General features: G+C 52.2%; 1 protein-coding gene across 1 annotated transcript in view; it reads right to left on the bottom strand.

The window, feature by feature from the left end:
• XKR6 (XK related 6) overlaps nucleotides 1–13,365 on the bottom strand; it is a 339,999-nt gene that overhangs the window by 70,525 nt on the left and 256,109 nt on the right. The window contains exon 2 of the mRNA XM_005562588.4: nucleotides 1,343–1,539. Within this exon, the coding sequence (XP_005562645.1) occupies nucleotides 1,343–1,539 (197 nt within the window). The remainder of the gene's footprint in view (nucleotides 1–1,342; nucleotides 1,540–13,365) is intronic.

Below are 13,365 nucleotides of genomic sequence, written 5' to 3'. Positions count from 1 at the left end.
TGGACCAGCAGGACTGTAGTCAGCACTTGGTGGGATGGACAGATACCCTGGGGCCCCTTTTTCCACCAGGCAGCCTCCATTGAGGGCTGTTCTTGTTCAGTAGATGGGACATGAGGCTTCACCTGAGCTGAGTTCATACAGGACAGGCAAGCCTGTCAGCAGCACAGCTGGGTTCATAACCAGGTCCCCAGGCTTTGAATGCCACCAGCAAGCTACCAGCCTGAACAGCTCAGTCTTCCACTGGCTTTTGAAGATTAAATCCCCTTTTTGCATAAGCACCTAAGGGGATTGGAGCCTACAGAGGGCCAGCTTGGAAAACGTAAGGAGGCACATCTGCTCAGAGAAAGGCCTGGGGCGGCGTGGCTGTTCTTGCCAGACTGTGTTGCTGAGGAGGTCCGCGTGGGTGTCCATGAAGGTGGTGACACAGAGGGCCTGCTGGGGCACCAAGAGGACCTGTGGGCTCTGGAGGTGAGAACCTAAGAGACCAGGAGGTCCTGCTGGCCAGGGAGAGCTGGGGTACGGACAGCAGACCCCTCCCCACGGCTGCCTGGCTACCCAGATTGCACGTGCTCACTGAGCGCTCTGCTGTCAGGAACCTCTGAGCTGAGTGTCTTCAGCAACTTCTTGCCTTGATAAACTCAGTACCTCCCAGGACAGTTCGTGCATGGCTCCATGGACTGTCTCTCACCCACTGAATGGATAACCGTCTCCCTGCAACTTCTACCCTTTGGGATGATCCTTCTTGCCCATGACATCCCTTCAAATGTCACCCCATGTGTTGCCGCTTCCAGCACCCTCCTCCTCCTGGGCCCTCTCCCCTGCTGGAACTTGAGCAGAGTTACTTAAGCTGCTTTACAAATGGGGCTTACACATGAGCTTGGTTCGAAGCAAGAGCACCACAGCTTAAGGGTCTGAAACCGTTAGTGCTGCCCAACATGACGGCCCCTTGTGGTCCCGCGCTATCTCTGGCCTGTGGCTCCCCGTCCCATAGACGTGCAAATGCCTGGCTTGGGTCAGCACCCAAGAACAGGGGCCACTGCCCCTGATGGGGAAACCCAGAGCCCTCTACCCTGCTGCGTCCTGGCTGGCTCTGCTCTGCTCACATTAACGAAGCGGCCTGGAGGTGCCAAGCCAGCCCACATACATTCAGGACATGTCTGTGCCGCTCTTGAGTGTGGTGTGGGGCCCATCAGCACTGCACTGGGGGCCGGGCGTCCTGGGAACTCAGGGCAGGATGGGCAATGCCCACAGAGCGTGCCAGGCACACAGTGTGTGGGGGGCGCCCGTGGTCCCCAGGTGGAGGGCATGCCGGGGTGGCAGGGCGCGGCCGGCGGGCACTCACAGGGCAGGGTCTCGGCGCTGTTCTTCTGGATCATGATGCAGAGCTGTAGCACCAGTTGGGGCGCGCTCTCCAGGAAGGTCTCCAGGAGGCGCAGCATGTTGACGTCTGCATATTCATACATCATAGCCCAGTAGAAGCGTCGCTGGTGTTCCTTCCGCCGCTGGCTCTGAATCCCCAGGTACATGGTGCGGATATACCTGCCCGGAGAGATGGGGAGAACACAGAGAGCATGGGTGGGTGCGGGGGCTCCAGAGGACCCTTGCCATCCCCCTAAAACGAAGAGACCCAGCATTCCCCGCCTCCTGCCCCGACCCTGTGCTCTGAAGTTCCCAGAGGCTTGGACGGGGCTCTGGGGGTCTCCCGGCAAAAGGACATGATGCTGAGGCATGGGGGAGGGGAAGGGCAGGTCAGGAAAGGATTTGACCCCTCATGGGCTCCTAAGCAAGTCCTCCTCCTCCTGGTCTCCATTTGCTCATCCAGAAGATGAGACTGTGGGGCACGATGCCCTCCCAGTGCCTGCAGGTGGGCATCTTAGCTGAGCCCCGGGACAGGGGTGGGCTTTCTCAGGTTCAGGACCCGGGGAGGAAACAGTCCAGCAGGGTCGTCACCTCTGTTGTTCTGGAGCAGGAAAGGCAGGGAAGGGGGTGAACATTTGTGAAGCTCCTACTACGTGCCATTCGCTGGCTGACCATGCCCAGGTGGTAAGTAGGAGGGTATAGTTCTCACATGTGACAGACAGGAAATAGTGCGGGCTCAGAAAGGTCACCCCCACCCTGTTGCTGGATAGTGGAACAAGTAGGAATCACACCCAGGCCACTGGACACCCTCTCTGGACATCAGGAGGACCCAGGGCCTGCCATGGAGTCTCCGTCTCAGGAGGGCCCAGGACACAGGTGCAGATCCACGGCCCGCCCTCTTGGGACCACGCCCAGGCTCTGTGTGGGAGGGCTGAGGGGGCAAGGAAGCAGGTAGAGGGAAGAGCAAGGCTCACAGGTCAAGCAGGCCTGGACTCACCACTTGCTAAGTTGGGGACCTTGAACTAGTTACTCCAGCTCTGTGTCCTTGTCGCTCATATTTCATATGGGGACAGAATGAGAGCATCGCAGGGTGCATGGGAATATTAGTGAGATGATATGCACAGTGGGCACCCCCCCAGGTCGTATGCTAACCCCAGCCTCATTTTCACCAGAACTCTCTGGAACTGTGTCTCCAAGGCAAGAGAAGGACTTAAGGCACCATCCAAACTCGGCCAACAAGCTCCAAGTCTGGTCCAGGGGTGAGGGTATGGACAGGGCTCACCCAGAAGCAAGGGCCAGAGTGCATAGCTCTGTAGGCCCAGTCAGGATCAAAAACAGGAACCATAAACTGGGTGCCACCAGCAGTGGGAGAGAACCACACGCCTGTCCTTGACCGTCCTGTGGGATGGACGTTCTAGGACCCGCTACTGTGCCCTCTGAAATGCCGAGCCTGACTTGTAAAGATTCAGTGCATGGCTGATGCCCTATCCAGGCCCAGCTGGCCTTGGGTATTACCAAGAACCCACTCAGGGCTGCTGGATGGTCCGTTTTGTCGCTGCCACACCGCCAGCCAGCTCCCAGCCACTGCCCCTCTTGCCTGGAGGGATGCAGGAGTCTCCTCACTGGTTCTCCACTGTCTACTCTTACCCCTGAACAACCCATTCTTCAAACCGCTACTAAGCCACAAGGGTGACCTCAAACACACATGCCGGCTGCAGTAAGCCCTGCTCGCCATCTGATGAGGGGTGCCTGGCTTCTCTCTAGATTCCTAAGGGCCTTTGGGGGCCTGGATCCTGAAGGGACCCAGCCAGGGAAGCTGCAATGGACACCTCATTTCTCTCCAGACCTACCCTCTGAGGTGAGCAGAGGCACACCCTTACTGAGAACCAGAGGCTGGCATTTCAGTGATGGCCCCATCAGGGAGGGACCTGGGAGGAAAGTCAGAGCACCAGAACCCCCGGGCCAGGTCCTTCTAGGTATACAGTCCTTGGGGTCCCTGGCCCACCTTGCGGGTTGGGTCTGGTTATCACCATTCAACACATGGGGAAACTGAGGCTCTAGCATGAAATAAAGCACCAAATTCTGGTTCTGTTCCAGGTTCTTCCACCTGCTGACTGTGGCATTTCCACAGGGCGTTGCCTTGCTCTGGGCCCCTGCCTGTGAGTTCACAAAATCAGGAAACCAGGGAAGAGGCTCAGGAAGAGGAACGGGGAGGTTGCACCTGGTCTCAGAGCTCACAGTCACTAAGAGAGGCGAAGGGAGAGACCCAGAGAGATAGAGGCAGAGACATAGAGATAGACAGTGAGACACACACAGAGAGACAGAGAGAGAAGTAGGAGGGAGCTGAAGGAGAAAGCAAAGGTAAGGGGAGCAGTGTCAAATTTGGGGACCTGAAGGAGAAGACTGCCTGGAGGAGGTGATGGCAGAAAGAAATGTGTGCAGGGAGGTTACTGGAAGCAGATGTCATCATCGGTATTTTGGGAGGGGCTGAGGGTGAGCCCCTGATGGAGGGTGATAGAAGGGTCAGGCTGATCAACCATGATGGCAGTGCAGGGAGGCAGGGCATCAGGGGACACGGATGCTCCAGCTGAGGCACTGAGGCAGGGCTGCGCGCCCAGAGCTTTGGCACACCCGTGTCCAGGAGAGCCGTGTGCCGAGTGGAGCCTCAGTGCGGTGGGTCCCCCAGATCAGAGCTGCTCCCTGTGACCCAAACCCGGCTCTCTCAACAGGTGGCACCTGCAGCACACAAGCCATGAGCCATAGATCACTCCAGGCCCCAGACCACAAACCTAATGGTCTCAGGGGTACACTCACACTACAGACTCTGCTTCTTCTAGCCTCACAGGTGGTCCAGCAGCTGGAGGGATGGTTATACGGCAGCACTAACCCTATCCATCTGGGTCCCAAGTCAGTAATGCCAGTGCTCAGGTTCACCCAGGCAAAGAGAGCACCGGTTCTACCCCTCGACCCCACGTTGTCCCCAAGCCACAGGCCCCTCTGCCCACCGAGGCCGGGGAAAAGGAAAACAATGAGCCCAGAATATGCCAATTCAACTGGAATGCCTGCCGGGGGAGCCAATCTTGACGCTCTCCTGGGTGTGAGCACCCCAAGGTGTGGGAAGAGACAGGGTGAATGGAGGCAAAGCGGGTGCCACTCCTCCCTGAGCCAATTGTCAAGCAGACGCTGGGGCCTAGAGGGCACCACGGTCCAGGCAAAACCGAGTTTGGACAGCATGGTGCCTCCTGGGTCACCCACACAGGCACCGCAGGGACTGTAGTAGGGACTGATCACAGCCCCGCCCAGGAGTTCCTGACAGCCAGGCCTCAACGCAAATGCTCATCCTTTCCAACTGCTCCTGGTGCAGCCCCTCCTCTGCTACTCTTAAGTCCTTGGGTCCCCAGTAGACAACCGAGGGGTACTGCTTTGCAATATATTTGGGTCTGGACACTGGTCTAGTCCAACCCCTACTTTATAGGGGAGGGCCCCAGTGCCAGAACGCAAGCCACTACCACCTCAGTCACTCAGTGCTGTGGGGCCCAGAGGAGACCAGAACCCAGGCCTGACCCCATGACCTTGCTTGTCCCCCACAACACGTGCAAAGCCCCTGCCTCTCATGCAGGAGGATCCTGGCAGCTCCTGCAATCACGTGGCCGCTGCTGTCCTGGAGGCTCTAGGATTCTTCCTCCGTCTCCTAGCTTTCCCTGGTGTCTGTCTCCCTCAAGATCTAAGGAGCTGCCAAGAAACAACCAGGCAGATGGGTGGGGTGGGAGGAAGGCATAAGGCATGCCCCGCCCCCCAAAACCCCTGGGCCAGCGCTGCTCTCCCTCGGTATCTCAGTTTCCTGGGTGACCTCTGAGGTTGCCTTGAGGTTGCGCTGCCAGCCGCCTTCTGCAGGGCCTCCCACATCCCCTCTGCAGAAGCGGCCTCGGCGCGCGGCCACACGGTGGCGCCAGACCCTAAGCGTCGCGGAAAGACGACTCCAGGCGGGTGATCTCATCTTACAGGCCCGCGCCCTCTTCTGCCAGGGCGCGGGGTGCAAGCCCATAGGTGCGCTCCGAGGTGGGAGGCAAGGCGTCTGCAGGACACTCAGGATTGGCTGCCATTCCTCCAAGCCCCCTCTTTCTCCACCTTCCTGGAGGGTTCCAGAAAGCTTACCGCACCCTTCTCCAGGAAGGTAGCTTGGGAGTGAAGACACCAACTCTCCTCCCCGGTTTGCTCCCAAAGTCGGTGTCACCTCCTGTCACGCCATATCTCCCCTAGGAGACTCGGATCATGAAATGCACGGGGGTGAAGGCAGCAATGCCACGTGTCCTCAGGAGCAGGGGCTCAAGAAAGCTGGGCCTGGTCTATGGTCTGCAGGACTGGGCGACCTTGAGCAAGTCACCTCCCATGGCTGGGCCCCGCTATTCCCATCACAGGAGGGGCAGGCAGGAGGGATCTCCAAGCCTCTGCCAACATCTTATAACTTTGTCTTTCTTCAAGTCAGTGACCTCACAGAGCACAAAGGATGGCCTAGCATCTTTACAAACAATAATATCTCATGTTTGTGTGACATTCACTTGTGCCAGGCTCTATTATGGGCATTTGGTACCTATTACCTCATTTAATCCTCACAACACCCCTATGAGGTAGCTGCAATATTACGTACCAATTATTCATTTTACAGGTGCAATATTATGGGTGCAATATTACCTATCAATATTTATTTTACAGACAGCAAACTGAAGCACTGAGGTTAAAACATTCGCCTTGCTCTTCCCAGCTAAGTAAGTAGCTGAGCAGGGCTTCAAGCCCAGGCAGTCTGGCTTCGGGGCCAGTGCTGTTGACAGCTCCTGCCCACGCACCTCCCAGAGGTAGACCATGTGTCTCCTTACTTCTGAACTCAGTCCAACTTGCCTGACAGTGGGGAAGAACGGAGTTTGCCCAAAACACCTGGGCTCCCGTCCAGTTCTGCCACCTGGCTGTGTTACCTTGAGGGACATCTCCTAACTTCTCTGAGTCTTAGTTTTCACATGTATAAAATGCCTAGTCCAGAGTAGAACCCCAGAACACGTTGGATGAATCAGTGCATACCATAGTGCCCCCTCAGAGGGTCACAGGAGCCTTAAATAAGACCATGCCTGTGAGCACAGACAGGAGTTTAGAAGTCGCCATGCAGATGGCAGCCATTACTGCTCCCTGAGGTGCTCTGTTCCTGTGTTCCTTGCAGCCCACTCTGCTTATATCCTTCCGGTTCTGTTTCCTTCCCTTACTTTGTAAGCCATGGAACTGTTTAAAGCTCCTGTTCCCTCCAACAGAATTATCTAGTCCTCTGAGCACAGCTTTTTTGAGGGAGACACAGTTGTCATCTTCTTTTTCCTGCTGGCTCATCTGAGGCTCAGAGAGACTAAGTGACTTCCCTGAAGCCACACCATCAGTCTTGGTTCAGGAAAATCAGAGAAGGTCTTGCCCAAACTATGTTGCCCCTCTGGGATTGGCTATGGCTCTGCCCAAGACTGGCTGGGGTAGAAAATAAGTGATTTCTACAAGGGGCAGGGGACTGAACAGATTTGCCTATCTGGGCCCACAGTCTCCAGCTGCTTCTTAGGACACTCTCAGAAACAGCATTGAAATTTCTGATTGTGGATAACAACCCACCTTCAAAGCCCCAAACAGGGGTGAGCTCAAGTTTTGTGGGGTCTGAGACTTAGAGAACCCTTCTTTAAGGAAAATAGTAAATTCTACCAAACACTTAAAGTAGAAATTGCACCAACTCTACACACTGTTTTCCAGAAAATAAAAAAGGAAGAAACACTTCCCTGTTCGTTTGAAGAGGCTGGCATTAGTCTGATACAAAAGCCAGTCAAACACAGTACAAGAAAATAAAACTACAGACAACATCTCCCATAAACATAGATGCAAAAATCCTCAACAAAATATTAGCAAATTAAATCCAGTAATATATGGAAAGAACAATGTACCAGAGCCAACTGGGGTTTATCTTAGGAATGAAAGGCTGGTCCAATATTCAAAAATCAATCAATGTAATCTATGACATTAATAACCATACAGCATAACAATTGATGCAGAAATAAAAGTAACACAATTCAACATCCATTAATTTTCTCAGCAAACTAGAAATAGAAAGGAACTTCCTTAACCTTATGTAGATAAAGGGCATTTATGGAAAACCTCAGTTATCTTCCTTAATGATAAAAGACTGAATACTTTCATCTTAAGATCAAGAACAGGGTTATGATGTCTACACACACCACTCCTATTCAACATCATACTAGAAGTCCTGTTCAGTGCAATAGGTCAAGAAAAAGAAATAAATACAGAAAGTATATACAGATTGCAAAGGAAAAGGTAAAACTGTCCCTCTTCGTAAATGACATGATCGTCTACACTGACAATCCTAAGCAATCTATTAAAAAGCTCATATAAATAATTAGTTAATTTAGGAAAGTCTCACAATACAGGGTCAGCCTATAAAAGTCAATTGCATTTCTATAAATGATTAATGAATAATTGGAAATTTAAAAATTAAAAATATATACCACTTAAACTAGCTCCTAAAATGAAATTCTTAGAGACAAATCTAACAAAACATGCAGGATTTGTATGCCACAGCTGCAAGATGCTAATAAAAGAAATAAAAGAAAACCTAAATGATAGAGAGACATACCATGTTCATGGATTGGAAGATGCACTATAGTGAGATGACAATTGCCCTCAAATTAATCTATAGATGCAACACAATTCCAATAAAAACCCAAGTGGGATTTCTTTTTTAAATACAGACAAGCCAATTCTAAAATTTATATGAAACTAGAATAGTCTAAACAATTACAAAAGAGAATAAATTTGAAGAACTCACACTACCTGATTTTAGGATTTAGTATAAAGCTACAGTGCAGTGTAGCATTGGCCAAGAGAGAAGCACAGATCAGCAGAACAGAAGAGAGTCCAGAAGAAGACCCACATAATTATGGCCAATTGGTTTTTTACAAAGGTATAAAGACAATTCAATGTTGATAGTATTTTCAACAAACGATGTAGTAATAATTAGTCATTCATATGCAACAACTAAGTTAAAATGTATCACAGGTTAAAGTGTAAAACCATAAAACTTTAAGAAGAAACCATAGGAGTGATTTCTGTACCTTGTACCAGACAAAGGCTTCTTAAATATGACAGCAAAGGCATGATCCATAAGACAAAAAATATAGAAACTTTATCAAAATTAAAAGCTTTTGCTCTGTGAATGACGTTGTTAAGAGAATGAAAAGACAAGCTACAGATTGGGAGAAAATATTTGCAAATCACATATCAGACAAAGAACTTGTAGCCAGAATAAACAAAGAACTCTTAAAGCTCACTAGTAAGAAGACAAACAATTCAATTTTTTAAATGGGTATGATATTTGAACAGATATTTTACCAAAGACGATACACACAATAGCAAATAAACATGGGGAGAAGGGAGCTGACTGTTACAAATAAGTAGGGAAACATATATTAAAATCACAGTGAAAAAAAACCCACAATAAGATAGTACTTCATGTCTGTTAAAATATCTAAATAAAAACCCTGACACTATCAAGTAATGACAAGAATACAGAGCAACTAGAATGCTCATATATTGCAGTGGGAATGTAAATGCCACTGACAGTCTGGAAAACAGTGGACAGTCTCTCATAAAGTTAAACGTACTCTCCCCATATGACCCATAGATCCCTTTCTAGATATTCTAGAAATGAAGACTTACGTCCACACAAAAATGTGTACACAAATGTTTTAGCAGTTCTTTTCATACTTGCCAACTATCCTTCAGCAGGTGAATATATAAGCAATTATGGTAATCCATACTGTGGAATACTACTCAGGAATAAAACAGAACAAATCACTGATACACACAACAACCTGGATGAATCTCCAAGGCATTATCCTGAATGAGTGAAGTCTGTCTCGATAGTTGTATACAGTGTGATTCCATTTATATGATACTCTGCAAAGGCAGAGGGATGGAGAACAGATTAGTGGTTCCCAGGGGTTGAAATTAAGGAATGATTTGCTTAAAAGTGGGCACATGGGAGAGTGTTCTGGGGTGATAGAACTGTCCTGTGAGCTGATTATGGTGGTGAGTATGTGAATCTGCATATGCATTGAAATTCAAAGACCTCTACAAACACACATACAAGTCAATTTTACTCTATGTAAATGTTAATTTATACAATTGTCCAAAAAAGAATCTTGATTTTTTAAAAAATGTAAAGAAAAAGAATACAAAATTACATATTCAAAATTGAGTACAGGGTCCCATAAGAGGCCCATAAAAGTGAGGGGCTCTAAAGTTTAAGCTTCAGTGGGGCCGCAGGAAATCCATCCATCCTTGAGCACCCTCTGGGGGGACCTTTTCCAGCTTTTCCCAGGACCTGCTTCTGCAGCCTTCTGGAAGGAATGAGCTCACAAACTCTGAATGGAAAGGCCCAAAGGAAACTTCACTCCCAGCACAAGCAAGTATGAGGGCTTCAGAACCTCCACTCCCCAGTAAACAGCTGACAGGCCCAACCAGGCAAGAAGGAGGCAGGAAGAGCCCTGGCAGAGAAGCATCCAGGCCCACCCACCACACTTCCCGCTTCTCTCCCTTCTGACAGATGTCTCTTTGGGCCTGGCCCCAAGGACCCGTGACTGAGAGGAACACTCTACTGATGACTTCACAAGGCTACCCTGACCTGTTTGAGGAACAAATGGGTGGGGATCACCAGGATTTAAGGAACGGCTGCTTCCCCAGTCCTATCCTAGAGGCCCAGTCACCTGCGGCCAAGCCAGCTCCTGAGACAGGTGACCTCACTGCCTACTTGGGCAGCTGACCTGGGCCCACTGGCCTTAGCAGTCTCTAGCTCTCACCCCTCAAGCGGCTTCTTCAGAAACCTGATTCCGTGAATGCTTGTATCCCACCTGGGGATTCACGCAGAAGTGGCCTAAGACTCCAGGCTGGCTTTGGTCCTTAAAGCTTCCCCTAAGTCTCCGGGTTCTTGAAATTCCTGCCCTAATGCAGAGCTCTGCTTTCTACCAGAGACCAGGGGCCTCGCCCACCTTCAGGCCTCCTGGGCACTGTGAGCAACGTGGAGCTGTCCTCAGAAGACATTCCCGAGGCCAGGGGCTGGGCCCTGCTGCCTAGGAGGTTGTCAAAGTGTCCTTGAGAGAACCGCTCTTCACTGGGCATCGCCAGCTTCTCCATGGGTGTCAGGGGTCCACAGCAGCTGGCCTCCCCCTCCCTCAGGTGTGTCCCCTGACCGTGCACATTGTAGCACAAGGGGTCTCAACCCTGGCTGCACCTGAGAAGCGCCTGGAGTGTTTGCGAGAAATCCTGCGTCGATGTGTAATGCAATGTACACCTTTCCAGGGAGGGCTGGTGGGCAGGACCGTGTCTGTGCTGATCACTGGCATGGCCCGTCATGTAGCAGAGCGCCTGGCACATGGCATGCCCTGGACCCACATTAGTGAAATGAAGGAATGGGGGAAGGGAGAGGGAGAGACAGGGAGGGAGGGAGGGAGGGAAAGAAAAGAGAGGGAAGGAGGGAAGTGCCTAAGCTGAGAGGCGGCATCATGAGCAGGAAAAAAGGAGGTCTGGGCACCACACTCACAGGACTCTCACTGCAAGTCACTTAGCACCCCTAGACCCACCTTCCTCCTTGGTTAACTTTCGAGAATGCCACATAGCGCATGCTTTCAGGGCTCCGGGTTCAGGGCCCGCAGTGGTCACTGTGGACAACCTACAGTGTTCCCTCCAGAGCCCATGTGCCAAACCGGGAGGGCTGCAGCCCCAGGAAGCCATGGGAAACTGGCTGGGCAGAGGCCATAGTAGGCCCCGATTTTCCCCTGTGACCCCCAAGTGGCACAGCAAGCCCTGGCAGGAGGCTGAGTTCCTCAGGGGAGACCCCTGTTTGATCTCTTTGTGGGCACCTGCAGATGGCTGGTCTGGGAGCAGAGCTGGTTCAGAGCCACGCAACACAGGTCCCTCCCTCCTCCTGGGGCTCCCAAGATCTCACCAGCTGCTGGCTTCTCCCCACTATCCCAGGAGCTGCCTTGGCCAGCAGCAGTGTCACATATTCAAGACATGAATAACTTGTACGTGACAACCAGCAGTACCCCGAGATGCCACACACATCCCCTTTACAATAGGCTGGCGGGCCCATCACCAGTAAACTGCTTTGTTCCATATGTGGCAGGTGCTGTGACCCACTGATTCTTTCCAGCAGAAATCGATCAGAAGGGCAGCTCCTTCCCTTCAGCTGCTCCTTGCCATCAGCTCCAGGCTAGGTTACGAACAGGAGGCCGAGGCTGGGGTCATACAGGCACATAGCTCTGGTCCCAGCAGCCACAGTGGCTCGGCCACCAGGCAGACTTCTCAGACACCCAGGGAGAGGGTGAGGGGGCTCCTCGATGACTCCTGGAGGGGCCTCAGTGGAGGGGAGTCTGATGAGGGTACCTTTCCCACTGCCTCATGACACGGAGACCCCTCCAGGCCCTGTCCAACAGGCTCCTTCTACTCTCTCTCCTGTCCTTCCTCTGGGTTCTCAGCCTCCTTCCACCAACACCCTCCACCTGTGCAATCCTTCAGCCTGTGACTGTCTGCAGGTTGGTGCCCGGGGACAGGAACAGAGGGGACAGTGTTACAATCAACACCACACAAAGTGATACCGCTTAGGAGCACTCAGCATGTGTGAGGCCTCCTGCTTCTGCCCCGACCCCAGGATGGGCACCATGGGTCCTGTGGAGATGGTGAAACTGAGGCGAAGGGACTGGCTGATGTCACCCAGCTGGGTCTGCTGACCCCATGCACTGGGCTGTTGCCAAGCACCTGCGTGAGCTGAGGTTAAGGTCAGCCACTCCTGCAGGACCTTCAGCCCTGTAGGCAGCCCCTGAGCCTGGTTTTGCCCTGCACTGTGTCCCCAGCCCCTACCAGAGGTCTGCTCCTGGGAAGATCCATGGGGCCTGTGCTGAGTGGCTGTGTGGTAGGGCTGGGCTTCAGCTCCAGCCTCCTGACCTCAGAGCCTACAGTCTGTGTGGCTATGTGGCCCGGGTGCTCATGGGTGCTGAGTGTCGTGGAGGTTGTGAGGAGGCTGGGGAGCTGAGATCCCCGCAACAAGCAGGGCCTTAGACCATGTCAATTGCAATCCTTGGACTCACCAAGGGAGCCCTGGAGGCCCCAGGCCCAAGGTCACAGCAGCAAATAGAACCCCGACGGCCCCTGCAGGGCTGCCTCTGCTCCGGCAGCCATGCCTGTGGGCTGCACTCTGACCCCTTCGTGGTCAAGAACTGTTCAAGCTGTTTCCAAAAAGGCCCAGAAAGCCGACCTCAAAGGCAGAGCACAGCTTTTCTCTGAAGCTGATAATGGCACAGTTATCCCCTCTGAGGGATTTTTACTCAAACCGTCTTTACCCTTATCCTGGGAGGATGCAGTGTGCGCTATCTTACACATACACACAACCGCACCCATACACACACCTCCCACATGAACACACACACTCGAACATACCACACACAGATGCATACACACACTGCATCCACACTATGCATACACTTTACACACAGGCTACTCAACACGAAGTACATCTACCCACACAGTCACACTCCACACAGCTGCGTTGTGTTTGACAGAGCACACATGCACACACACATGCAAATCACCAAATATCCATACATGCAACACACAGCTCAGCTTCCATCTGTATGGATACCTGTGGACACACAGTCACGTCCGCCATGGCCCTGCGTGCACAGCCAACCTGGATTGCTGCAGGCAAGGTCTCCTGCCTGTGCTTCCCCTCCTGCTCCCAGGACTGCCTGCTCCCAGTCACTCGCCATCACCGTGGCCTCCACAGGGAGGCAGGGAGACCGGGCACACAGAACAAAAAGCCAAACCCACATTCAGCTGTTGGACTCACCTCAGAGAGGACAGCAGGAGCGCTCAAATTACTAAGTAAGCACGAAGTGAGCAGATCCAGGGGTTCCAAAT

This window comes from Macaca fascicularis, chromosome 8, assembly GCF_037993035.2.
Source record: "Macaca fascicularis isolate 582-1 chromosome 8, T2T-MFA8v1.1".
Lineage (NCBI taxonomy): Eukaryota > Metazoa > Chordata > Mammalia > Primates > Cercopithecidae > Macaca > Macaca fascicularis.
The sequence above is the reverse complement of the archived record's forward strand: the minus strand, read 5'-3'. Positions and strand labels throughout refer to the sequence as shown.